Source organism: Aspergillus pseudonomiae (assembly GCF_009193645.1).
Source record: "Aspergillus pseudonomiae strain CBS 119388 unplaced genomic scaffold BDV37scaffold_101, whole genome shotgun sequence".
NCBI lineage: Eukaryota > Fungi > Ascomycota > Eurotiomycetes > Eurotiales > Aspergillaceae > Aspergillus > Aspergillus pseudonomiae.
This window is the reverse complement of record NW_022476093.1, coordinates 21,733-34,592: the sequence shown is the minus strand read 5'-3', so window position 1 is coordinate 34,592 and position 12,860 is coordinate 21,733. Positions and strand designations below refer to the sequence as shown.

General features: G+C 47.5%; 3 protein-coding genes across 3 annotated transcripts; 2 read left to right on the top strand and 1 right to left on the bottom strand.

Annotated features, from left to right (window-relative positions):
- The first annotated feature begins 769 nt into the window (after positions 1-769).
- On the top strand, positions 770-2,076 carry BDV37DRAFT_7989 (uncharacterized protein). Its single transcript, XM_032091247.1, has one exon. It carries the CDS (start codon positions 1,116-1,118, stop codon positions 1,782-1,784), a length of 669 nt encoding a protein of 222 aa, XP_031936533.1. The 5' UTR covers positions 770-1,115; the 3' UTR covers positions 1,785-2,076.
- A 2,660-nt stretch (positions 2,077-4,736) lies between these two features.
- Positions 4,737-8,651, top strand: nut1 (putative RNA polymerase II mediator complex subunit Nut1; the record flags this gene model as incomplete). The annotated part of the gene is made up of 6 exons (XM_032088707.1): positions 4,737-5,959; positions 6,019-6,266; positions 6,317-6,379; positions 6,441-6,941; positions 6,992-7,523; positions 7,570-8,651. The coding sequence occupies exons 1-6, from the start codon at positions 5,344-5,346 to the stop codon at positions 8,649-8,651; spliced, it is 3,042 nt and encodes a 1,013-aa protein (XP_031936532.1). The 5' UTR covers positions 4,737-5,343.
- Positions 8,652-11,477: 2,826 nt separating this feature from the next.
- BDV37DRAFT_7941 (uncharacterized protein) lies at positions 11,478-12,752 on the bottom strand. Its single transcript, XM_032091231.1, has one exon. The coding sequence runs from the start codon at positions 12,487-12,489 to the stop codon at positions 11,656-11,658; it is 834 nt and encodes a 277-aa protein (XP_031936531.1). The 5' UTR covers positions 12,490-12,752; the 3' UTR covers positions 11,478-11,655.
- Positions 12,753-12,860: the final 108 nt, after the last annotated feature.

Sequence of the window (12,860 nt, the reverse complement as noted above, 5' to 3'; positions counted from 1 at the left end):
AAAAAAAAAAAAAAGAAAAAGAAAAAGAAAAAGAAGAAGAAAATAAAAAGGAAAAAGGTTCTATTCGCTTTGCATTATCGATTACATTGCATCATTAACCTATTATTTAGAATCATAATAATTTAACCCTCGAAACTAAATAAGGTACCCCAACCTGACGGAAAATGTCCCGGGCAGACCAGATCTGGTGGGATGATGATTATTGGCAGTACTTTAGCACTACACACTTAGCACTATTGGCTATTAAAAAAATCACAAAAAATAACCCAAGATCCAGAAATATTATTTATATTTTTATTCGTTCCCAATCTATAGCCTACCAACCGTTTCCAAACTCTCCAATTTCTTTCTACGGGCCTGCCAACGTCTCCCAAGAGTTACTCCATCGGGGAGACCCGTTCTTGTTAGTCGCACCGAAATAATATACTACAAATCCACTTCAGTCCAGCTCCGCAGGCTGTTTCTTTTTTACCCTCTCGGCCGTTTCTTGTCTCCCCTTTCTTCTTTCCTCTCTTCAGCCTTTTTTCCTTTTCTCAAAAAATCGATGTATGTCTCATGCGCCCCGTTTCATATTCTTCTCAAATGGGCCCCCCTTCTCTAAAGAACTATATCTCCGTCCTTTGCCCATTGCATCTTTCCCCTCCCCCTCCTCGGTCTGTTCCTTGGTCATGAGCCGTGTCTGGCTCGCGCGTATGTAGATGGACCTTGTCTAGCAGATGTCTATGAACGAATACCATCCTGGAAGAGGACTGGCGTTTTCTATCAAAACCCTGTTCCAGTCCTCTCCATCTCCATCTCCGGCTCGACGCAGGGTGTCTGTCCTGCTTCGTCGAGGCAGGAGTGTTTTTAAAAACAAGTAATTCCCCTCTCACCTGCTCCCCCACTCGGTCAATTTCAATTGCTCTTGTTATGAGAGGAAATTGGCCCTTTCACATTGATATCCTAAGTCTTGACCAGCCCACTCACAAACACACACGCGCGCGCGCACTCACGCACTAAAAGCTAGAGGAGCTAGGGAACATATTCTGAAATTAAGGGGAAACAAGGATAGGGGCTAAGATTGCGTTTCCAACAGGAACCCTGAGAATCAGTCGAGTCGTTCATCCGGGACCCAAATGAACTCGACGCCACAATCCGACCCAACTGCGATGTTTGGACTTACTGGAACCTCCCCTGGGGTGAATGGTGATGGATTCGATATCTTCGAGTGGTACCCGCACTATCAGAATTGCCAGCGTTACTTCCTCGACCATGCACAACATAGTACCACCGTTCAGGCACTTTCAACATTCTTAAATATCCGCCTCCCGTTTCAACGTCAACCACACCCTGTGTTCAATTCTTCCACCGATCACACCCCAACTGCCAATACCACATCTCCGTCAACTTCCGATCCAAATCCTCCCCCGCCTGTCTCTCTGATCCCTTATATTCGTCGTCTTGTGGCTACGGGGATGGATTTCCCCGGTGTACTACATGGATTCTTCGGCGACGATTGGGGGTCTGGCGTTGGGTTTCTGCATGAGCAAGAGCGTCGCAACTATCTTTTCGCCGCGAAGAGTGGGGGCTGGGCTTGTGTGAAAAAGGACTACGATATCTCTCCCCTAGAGACCATTCCTTTCTTGCGTCCCTTGCAAGGACCCTTGGATTCGGAGATCGAAGCGGCCGAGAGGAGCTGGAGTGAGTGGCTTGCGATGGAAGATTGGATGGTTGGACCACGGGCGCCCGACCTCCTTCGTGACTCCTCTTCACTAATGTCGCGACCCCGAAGTTCGCGAGGTTGACTTTGATATGGCCCTGTTTCTTCATTCATATCTATTTTTCCTTCCTTTTTTTTGGATATCCAGCACGGAGCGATACCACGGAGTTCTATGGAATCATCGTTATAGCGATATTTCACATCACGAGATGACGACCATATGACCTTAAACTTTGAAGAGCGATGGGTTTCGTGGCCCTCCTATTCAGGAGAACGGCCGGGACTTTGAATGCCACCGGAACAGAAAGGTACTGTTTCTAGGAAGTGCAATAATAAGAATATATATGCATACAAACATCTTCTATGCTTTTGATTTTTCTTCTTTTTACTTTACCCGGTCGTAATTGGGAACGGGATACTCTTTCATTCTAATGGTAGTGTCTGAAGGCCTCATGATTGCGCCAGGGGAGGGGGCTCGCACTACAGATTCATAGGACGGTCACTTCCGTTTTAGCGTGAATTCCGGCTACCTGGTCCTGGACCATTATCTGGCATAGCGGCGGGAAATGTACCGAGTGAAAGTCCCCTGGATACAGTTGGGTTGAACTCAAAAGGGAACGTCCGTATATACCCATCCATTAACCTCGGGGTGGTGGGTTAGAGTTTGCTCATGAGGCCCCACTAGTTTGTGCTGCCCATAAGTGGCAGGTTAAGACTCCGCCAACTTGTTCAATTCCTTGGTTTCTGGTGGGGAAGACATCAGTTCGATCGTGTTTCAAGCTCACATAATCATTCGGGTTGGAAAACATGGGACGCAATGTAGCCGAGGCGAGCGTACTGGTTTCCAAGGCATCCATGTGTATGTGACATAAGATTGAATGGCTGGCTCTTAATCATTCCCTTTCAAAGATCCAGAAGAACCTTAATTTTTCTCAACGCTATTCTCTGGCGAGCTCGACGGTGACCAGATGTGTTTGTGGCGAGCTGAATGGCGGAGTCTAACAATTAGTCTACGGGCCATTGAGCGTTCGTGGTCGGGGCTCGCGGGAGGGATCCCAAACGCCTAACTTAGTCGGGAGCCTATCTCCAGGTACCCGGGATTTGGTGATGAATGCCCGCACTATGGAGTACGGATCGTTACCTTTTCTTTAAGGGGCCTAGTAGGTACTACTAACCCCTCTCTCAGGAGGAATTTTGGGTGTCGTCTCTACCGCCCGACACACTTAGCCAAAGTACTCGTCGTATACAGTGCATCGGACAAATCTATTTAAGTCTTCGGAAATTGGTCATTCGATTTGATGAAGTCCCGATTACAAATACGGAGCGATGGTGGCTCCCCACTTGACCCACAGGGTCAGTCAAGAACTTTTCGATTCGATCTGAATTGAGCTGACCCGTTGAGTCGACTTTTACCTACGCTGTTGTTGGCTCCCTGCATTGTGGGAGCGGTAAATGTTCGGACCCGGCCTTGCATCGGATTCCAGGAATCTAGGTCAACGTTTACCTTAAAGTCTGGAGTACTAAGTATTATATATATAGATCACTCCTTATACCACTGAAACTACCTACCTAAGTACCACACCTTCCCTGTATCGGGTAACTTTGATGGAGTGCGAGTAGTTCTGGGCTCTGATTCGTCTCTGGTGTTTAATCACTCCTTCTCCGGAGTCCTTAGATGAACCAATGATCTAGATCGTACGGCAAGTCTCCGAGAAACTCTACTCGGGTTAACTACTTAAGTACTAGCAGTACTACTGGGGATATGACCCTACCGTCCTTTCCCTTTAGTTCCTTTTTTACTCCTCTCGAGTTGGCTATGTACATACCAGACATTGCGCGATTGCAGTATACTTGACCTCAGGATACGACGTCGGGGCTTTACCACTACTCAGCGCAGTGATTCCTAACTTCACACGTAGCGACCTACCTAGAGGCTTGTACTTCGTATCCATGGATATTATTCTGAATGTAGTAGTTCTACCCTATTGGTTAGCGTGGTCAATTCCGACAGGAAACCGCTCCACAGTGGACGGAGCTGTGAGATGGACAGAAAAAATTATGGAGAACATAATGCACATACATATGAGTCGCATGGCTCGGAGAATTAATTTTCGTTGCGTGTCAGCTGACTGATCTAGCAGTTGGCCCAACGGCTACTTTATTCCAACCTGGCAGCAATAGTTGAACAACTGTAAGGGTTTATTTGTATCTGAGAGAGAATGCTATGAGAAGTTTATCTACTATTGCATGGCAATCAGATGCGCCTTTAAGGGATTGTTTTATACGGTATGGTAAAAACATAGTGTGATCTTGTCGTCTGAGGGCGAGACGTAATGGCCGTGATATATCACCGGTACAGTATTCAAAGTATGTATGCCTCCTATATATTCTGTCCGATCGACCTTCAAGTTGGTACCACACTCTATTTTGGATGTCGATCCTGTCTTCCAAGTTTGACTGTTCAGGAGAACTCCTGGAGTGCATAATCCGTACATTAACAATTCGGACACGACATATATCAGCCTTGTTTATGCCTTAGAACGACGGCATAATTTCGCTACCAAAAAAAGTCCTTCCACCCACAAGTTGCAAAACGTTCACCCACCTGCAAAAACCGTAAACCCCTCTCGGCAACCACAGGAAAATTTTCATTACGGTCCACATCCCAACCTGAAGATCTTTCGTTTATCGGGTGGGGAGATCGGCAAGGAGATGAGACAGATACACTGCGGACACGAGATCTACTGTACTTGCCCTTTTTGGTATTGAAGACCGCCGTCTCATACCCGGGTTCTCCTTCATCGTCGCTATTTTAGGGAGATCCACTTTTTCTTCTTTACCCCTAAAAGGAGCAAGCGGTATAATATCCGACATTTACTTCGTCAAACTGGTTGTTTCCATGGTCGGACTGATTTCTCACTCGGCTGTGGTGATTTTGGTATGAAACAGGTTGTGCGATCTCGGCCTTACGGCGAGTGGGGGTCCGGTAAAACGGATATCGGCCTGGTTGCTTTACCTAAAAGGTGGGCTGGATTGGTTCCGATGATGAAGTTGGATGCTTTGCGGAGATCGTGTTTTTCGCTTCGTAAGGTTGTATTGGACTTGTGTCGATGGTATTTTCTACCGAAGTATAGTACAGAGTACTGTCAATAACTTTAGGCTCCATAGGCCTATCTAGAATCTAGATTGCCAGAAAACAATGGCAGCGAATGTAAAAACAGGCTTTTGTCTACTGTGGGGTGATGAGCTTCAACTACTACGAGAAAAATGCTTGTATCGGGCGGTGATCTATAAAGCAGATAATTTGCGACTTGTACTCCACCATATGATGTTGTCAAAATGGCATGATATCAAAGGTCGAAGTTATTATTGCAAGTTGTTTGCAGTGGTCTCCAGCGCACTTTACCGCAACAAGAAACCCGTCATGTGATTGATTACATAAAATCACGTGGATCACGTCGTGGACGTTCTCCAAACAATGCCGTGTTTGTTGATGCTTGAAGCTTCAGTATGCGACCTGAGCAAAATGCTTAAGCATTGGCACCAGGACTGTGGAGGTGGATATATGTTTTAAGCAGGCAGTTCTGTTTGTCTGATATGATCTGCCTGAGGTCTGCGAGGGAAGACAAAAAATTATCGGGAACATGACGTCCTCCGAACAATGGGGGGCATTCCTCCATCAGTGTCTCATGCGTCGGATAGATGCCACCGAGTTTAAGACTCTATCGAAAATACTATTCCGGAGATGTCCTATCGCCGAGGGTACTCTTCTTGATGTATTGCTGGAAATACGTCTGGCAACCGGAATCAAATGGGATCCGCTTCTCCCCCTTTACATAGACTGTCTCTGCAAGATGGGCAAGGTGCAGACCTCTACAGTTCTGACGTCACTTTTGAAGTACTCATCTATTCATGACAAGCCGCAGTCTCCTGACTCTGAAGCTGTTCAGAGCAAAAAGGCCCTGAAGTGCTATACCTTGATGACGGATATCAGAGTTATACAGGATGCTATGCTCTCCGTCTCCACCGGTAGCACCCCGAAGTCACTTGCCGAAGCTGTCGGCATTTTTTCAGCTATTATAGACTGGATCCAGGCTGTCGTGTCATGGCACAATAATCATATAGATCCCAATCAACAGACAGGCGGGTTGATGAGCTCCCCGGATGCGGTGTCCTTGTTCGAGTCGCTAGGAATCCTCCTTACGGCTCTGTCCGGGACTGGAAAGGGAATTGAAGTCCTTTCCAGTGACTCCCACGAAGGTACAGAGCTTCTTTCGTTATTCATTGTCTATGTGAGCGTATATGCTGACGCCTAGTAGCGCTAAAGGTCAAATTGGGTCAGGCTCTTTCAGCATATCTCCCGCTTTGTATGGAAGTTTCACTTCCGCTTCGCAATAGATTGGACAGCCTACAGAAGGGATTCAATCTGTATGGGGAGCCGCCAAACAAGTCATTGCAGTCTATGATGGACAATGTAAATGTGAATGCGCTTCAATTCGAGGCCTCTGTTATGGATGGGCCTGTCATAAATTCGAGAGCTGGTCTCTACATATATATAAATGCAATGGTATTTCCCGTCATAAGCATCATTGTTTGTTCCCAATGCTGACTCTTTAGCTTGTGGGCCGTCCTTTGGTAGACGACAGCATGCTACTCAACTATCTCACTAATCGCTATGGGGTAGGTGATGGAATGTGCTGTTTCCTCGGCTAGTTTATATCAGTGTATCTAACATCAATAGGGACACTATGACGTGCTGGTTGAGGAGGTTATAACCGCTACATTCGATGTTCTCTCGAACGCACTGTATCGCAACGAATCCAGTCGAACGATGTTTATGTTCCGTTCGTTCCTGGTAAACAAGCTCCCATCATTTTTCGCGGCCATGATGGCAGCATCAATGGTCTCGCTGCCAATGGAAATGTGCATAAGCCATGCTTTGAGCCGGCTGGACCCAAATACATTTCCATCATTCTCCCAGATGTTCGCAATGCAGGGCAATACCGTTCTGTCCGAGGTGCGACCGGAGTTCCTATTTGCCTGTGCCTCACACAAATTGATCCCTGAGTCCAGCATTGAGCGCTTGCTAGGTGAAAATCCTATGCAAACTCCCCCTGTTGGATATAACAAAGACGACCTCGTGTCGCAGATCAATACAAACCAGGAACGTGCCGAGCAACTGGTCAGCGAACTTGAATCTACAGAAGGCAATGCGGGCGCTATTGTCGCAGCCATCACGGAGGTATGTTTCTTGAACTTGAGTTAGTGGACACACAAGTAACACAGGTGCAGGTCATGCATAATCTCTGCAACCAGAAAGAGACAGTGACCTTGAAAAGTATTTGCAATTCGCTTTCCAGGCGCCCTCAGGCTCTCGATGTGATTCTTTTATTCCGTAGCGCAAAACAGGTACTGCAACCGCTTTGCACTTTGTTGGATTCTTGGCACTGGGACGAGGATCAGGGAGAGAGCCAGCCTGTCTACGATGAATTCGGGAGCATTCTCCTACTTGTACTGACCTTCAAATACCGATATGATCTACGGCCATATGATCTCGGAATCACGAGCAACGACTCTTTTATTTTGAAACTACTGGATTGCGGGGCTTCTAGCCAAAAGCTGGATGATCTGAGCGAGAAGCAAAATAAGAACCTTGGTGCTTGGATTACTGCGCTTTTCATAGCTGAGGGAATCAGCGAAGAGACCATGTCATCTTGTAGCCCGCAGGAGTTCTATCTTCTGGTGACCACCCTATTCAACCAAAGCCTCACGGCGTGTGAAGCAGGAAAACTGGAGTTTGACACCTTGAAGGGAGGGTTCGAGTGTAAGTCATTTATCTATATTTTTCAGCGCAAGACTAACGGCTATAGATCTACTTGAGCCGTTCCTGCTCCCGTCGCTAGTGGTCTCTTTGACCTGGCTAGGCAACCATATCTGGGAGACTGAGAGTGACCCTACAATTCCGTTGAAGACCTTGCAGTCTCTGGTCAATCCCAGCTCAATATCTGGCGACGCGAGAGAAATCCACAAGACAGTATTGAACATCACCGCACGCTCGCTCGATGAGCAACTCAAGGATATCCGGTCTCGCCATCCGAACCGGGCGGACATCAAACCTATTCTGGATGTGCTTGAGCCCTGCCTGTCCTTCCAGCGGACAGGTAGCTGTCACCGGACAGAACTTGACAGCTGGACCACTCACTCACCTGGGGGATTACTTGGTAGTATCCGAAGCACCTTTCAGGGGCTTGTACTTTGGAGCACAAGCCCCGGGGTGAGCATGGCGCCGCATTCCTACACGCATCGGCAGCTTGTGGCCGGCATCCGAATGCTCGGGTCTACACGCGTACTCACCGCTATTGTCGACGAGTTAAAGGTGCAGAGCGAAACAGGCAATGCTGACCTTGCCCTCGATATCGCAGTGACCATGATCTGCGCGCCATTAGCTGAGTCTTTTGCCGTAGAACAAAGCAACTACCATCCCGTGGATCCCAACAAGGAACCTCTTCCACGATGCCCGATTCTCACCCTTCGTGATGCACTCAATTCGCAGCATGAAAACGTACCGAAGCTGTCGGAAAAGGATCCATTACGCGCGGAGGTCATTGTACGACTATACCGTCGAGTGAACGCGCTTATGACACTGACGTCACAGATGCCCAACCTGGACATGAGCAACATCATCCAGGATATGCAACTCGGGGTTGAAGATCACGGCCAGATGGATCTCGAGCCGACAGGCGCAGGGCATGACGTAGGGGATGATGATGCCGCCAATTTGAATCGCATGCTGGACAACGCGGCAGCGGCAGCGGCAGCCGGACTAGACAGCGGGATGGGACAGAGTATGGGTGGAGCGCTTGATACAAGCATTGACGATGTTTTGAATGCAGCCGACATGGCCGTTGGAAACCCAGAGTTCCTCGATCTGGACATGGAGGGCATGTTCTGATCAGACCATACATGGATTATAAAACTTGGACTGATATTCATACCATCGTCTTCTACATATCTCCCAACAAAGATTTGCTCCAACTCCTAATCCCATCAAAGATAAACCCAATGGCTCATCAGAGCTTGGTATGTGGATCCTGTATCCATCCCACGTGTCAGTCTCGAAGGACGGCATCATATAAGATAGTATCTGTTCGACACGGGAGATCTAGGCCTTGTCAACATTTACCAAGCAATGGCATTGTAGCCTCCTGATAAGAGTTATGCCTTGTGTCTTGCTGGGTACTCTTGCTGGGTACACCGGCAGAGGGCAAGAGTAGAAAGGGAGAGGGTGATGCTAGCGGTGAGCTTCATTTTGGACCTAGCGTAATGGTTGCATCAGAGTAGAGCCTTGGTATGGTTAGGTGGTGTAGAATGGCAGGTGGCAGGAGTCTTTGTCATTACTATACTACGCTCTGAGGAGGGGGAGGGGCGTGATATCTAGGGCTATTGGTGGCATGTGAAGGATCTTAGAATACTGGTCAGCGAAGCAGGGTATTTTGACGTCTACGTCTCTGTTCTTGAGTGTAACAATCTACCTATACGGGATATACGCGATATCCACCACGAGCCCCATATAGGTAGTGGATGTCACACTATTATGTATATATATATATATTATCTACGTAGATTGAATACTATTCGATGCGATGGACAGTATACATGCTCTACTATAACACTATCAACAGTACTCCATACTACATCTCAAATACAGACTATCAATAGAAAACAATCCCTTTCACGCGACCAGAGCCAAAGAATGCTAGGCGTTGCCACCCCTTCGCAACAAGGGCCCGGGAAGGGCAGGGAAGGGATTGATTTGCGGGATATTTTTGTCGCTCGACAAGTAGGAGACTCATTGGTTGTGGGGACCCTGTCTGGGTGGTTGTGATTGTGTCGACTGTGCAGAGAGAGATGGCCTGGAATTGTTTGCTGCGTTGGGATCTGTAGTGGTTACGCATATCATCACCAGTGGAGCTGTGGTGTTTCTTTTAGCGGGTCAATAGTCTGCACGCGGGTCTCAAGGGAAGTGCAGTAGTGCTTCATTTATAATCCAAAATATGACCCGGCTACAGGAGTCAAAATTAAGACAATAGGTATAATTGGTGGGTGTTAAGAGATGCATGCATACGACCCGATCGAGATTTGACTCTTCAGCTACAGGAGGGGACATGCATGCTGTAGCTATCCACGAAAAGCCGATGCATAGTACTTCTTTTTTTTTCGAACCGGGGACGGAGTATCACATCAGGTCCGGAGGAGGAAGTACGTACAGGGGGGAGAAGAAAAAAGAAAAGAAAAGTGCCGAGTGTAATAGTGAGGTGCATAACCACATCGTCTATTTTAGTTCTCTGCATCGTCTATCACACCGCACGTGAAGGGGATGCCATCTGCTGGCCATTATTGGTCGAGCGACCTTGCAAATCGCTTTTTCTCCCCCACGAGCAAGTCTGCAGCTTCATGCCGTCTTGTTTAGGTGCATTCGTTTTCTGTCTTCTTGTTCGCGGATCGTTTTTCTTTTTTTGTTTGCCGTTCGTGCCCCTGCCGAGGAATCTGCGGCTGACAGCTGTCATGCTGCATAGTACTCCTCTGTTAAGAGACTAGCTGGTCGAGTCAACTGGAGTGGTTCATGTTTGCTCGGTTGCACCGCTGGGGATGGATGCAGCTTCCCTTGCACTGGATGTCTGGGAATGCGATGCGGAGGACTCTCGTTTGGGCAGGCTGATTCCGAGCGGATGGCGTTTATCCTATACACTCGGTTCGACTCTGTAGGCGCCACTCTTGTCATTGTTTTGCCTTTTGCCCTTTTTTTGTTTTTTTTTTTTTTTCTTCGAATCTAGTTACTCCGTAATTTATTTTGAACTTTCTACCCACCTCGTTCGCCCACTTTCCGACATCTATCTACTCGAAGAGGGGAACGGAAACTGTCGATCAACAGGGTATCATGCACCTGTCATCGATAGTGATCCATACGACATACAGATCTACAAGTCAAGAGCAGGAAACTTTCAGCTGGGCGCTGGGTAAAAGAAAAGAATAATCCCCAAAAAAAGAGTCCCGGGATATAGGAGAATAAAACCCCCAATGCAACCACAACGTTCCCGTCCAGCACGCCTAGTGCTATAGTTGTGGCGCGATATAAGACGGGGGGGAGCTGACTCGTCCCGCGAGCTTGATCGATTTGCCTAGGTTGAAGGTTTTTTTTTTTTTTTTTTTTTTTTTTTTTTTTTTTTTTTTTTTTTTTTTTTTCCTGTCTGTGGCCCCTTTGCATGTGTTTAAGGGATGCGATCGCTCTGTGATAAGTGTGACAGGATGTCAGGAAATTGCAGCGTCGTGAGGGGGGATGGGGGCCGCAAGGACCTATGTTGCTACCCTATCGTTTACACTATATGCTGGGAAAATTGAACTTGTGCGAAGTAACGCAGCTTGGGGGGGAGATCCAATCGGACTCTTTTCCCGCCTTCTTCTCTATCACAGTAATTTGACCACGTAAGTGTGCTGTCGGTTGATCCTGGCGGGTCTCTTTTGCTACACTTTCTCTTCCTTCGTTCGAGGGCATGTCAGTGATCGGCGAGGCAGCCCGCTGTTTGTCGACAGTAACTCGCATTTACGCGAAAGAAAATAAAAAAAAAAAAAAGAAAATATATCCAGGGCGGAATGCGATTTTCGCTTATGCAGCATGACTAAGATATTCGTTAAGTAACTAACGACTTCACTAACTTGCGGACATCGCAGATGGATTTGGTATCGAAAGAGCAACCTGCAGTAGTTCAGTAGGTCTAAGTTGCTTGGCCCGCTCCGCAGAGGGAAAACTACAGATGCATGAAGTAGCCCTGTGGTCATCTGGGAAATAATAGTTTAATTATGACGGGGCGGGATATACTTTTCTTATTAATCTGCTATGAATGATAATATAAAGATTTAAAAAACTTTCTTTTTTTTTGGACCTTCGCCTCTCCTTTTCAAAGCTGTATCCTTTGGCCAGCCTGGGCAACGGGTTTCTTCAGCGTGGAATTGTTTGACGTGCGCTCGTGCAGAATCCCCATAGGAGTTAGGGCTGGCAGTGAGCTGCACTCAAGTGGGGGGGCACGAGGACCATCTTCAAAGACATTTCTCAATTGGGTGCGAGTATCATTGAATCCTAGTCTAACGCTAGTCCCATTAGTGTAGTGATGATAGGGAGTCGAGAGATCCACGGCGGTTGATTTTTCCTGCATGTCGAGGACTAGTGAGGTTAGGTGGGGGCTTTCTGTGTCGGTTACATCTTTTGCTGAATGGGAGATATGTCGGCTGGTTGAACCTTCCCTCATGGGGAAAGAGGATTTCATACATGTATAGATATATATATATATATACATATATTGATGACGTCGATATAGCTCTATCGACTCTGTACCGTGACGTGTCGGCCCTGGTCTCGGGGTTACGACTAGATGGGGAATGTTCCATGAACAACCTAAGAATTTCCATGGTGATGGGAGATACTGTGGACATCGAGATCGAAAGGCCCCGACAATACGGGTGCCAGGTATGGCGCGAATCCAATTGGTTGTATAGTGTATCCTCCTTCGCGGCTGATCCACTGAAACCATTGAAACCGGAAACGCAATATCATAATTAGGGTCATCCGTGTATATCATCGTCCAAATAAGGAAGACTATGGCCGCACCACCGTGGGACGGCTGGGTCGAGTTCAAATTGCACGGTCGCCGAGTTCCAACGGCTCGTCGGGAACGCCATATCGACGGGGCGGTGGAGTGGGATGACTGAGCTCGAAACACGCCATCCAGAGACATGGTATGACTGGATCCCGTGGATGGAGACGGAGAATAGGAGTTCAGTATAATTGCTTTGTACCTGTAACGCCCAGTCAATTTACGATGCTATATTTTCCGACATATTGTATCCTGGCGAAATGGACTTCACGCGAAACCACGTGACGCGCGACGTAATTTGAATGGTTTTTACCCCTGAAGTGTTTTGGCCTTTCCATTCGCCCTTTCAGGAGGTTCTGGAAGAGGGTCTGTCCTTCGTTCCAGGGCTCGCCGAGTCGCCGTCTTCGCTGACTCGCAAATCACTTTGCCAAGGCTACCGTTGAGTAACCCGTCCCGTGCCCATGGATCTACTCTGCGACCCCTGATATCATCGTAGATGAGGTAGGGGCGTC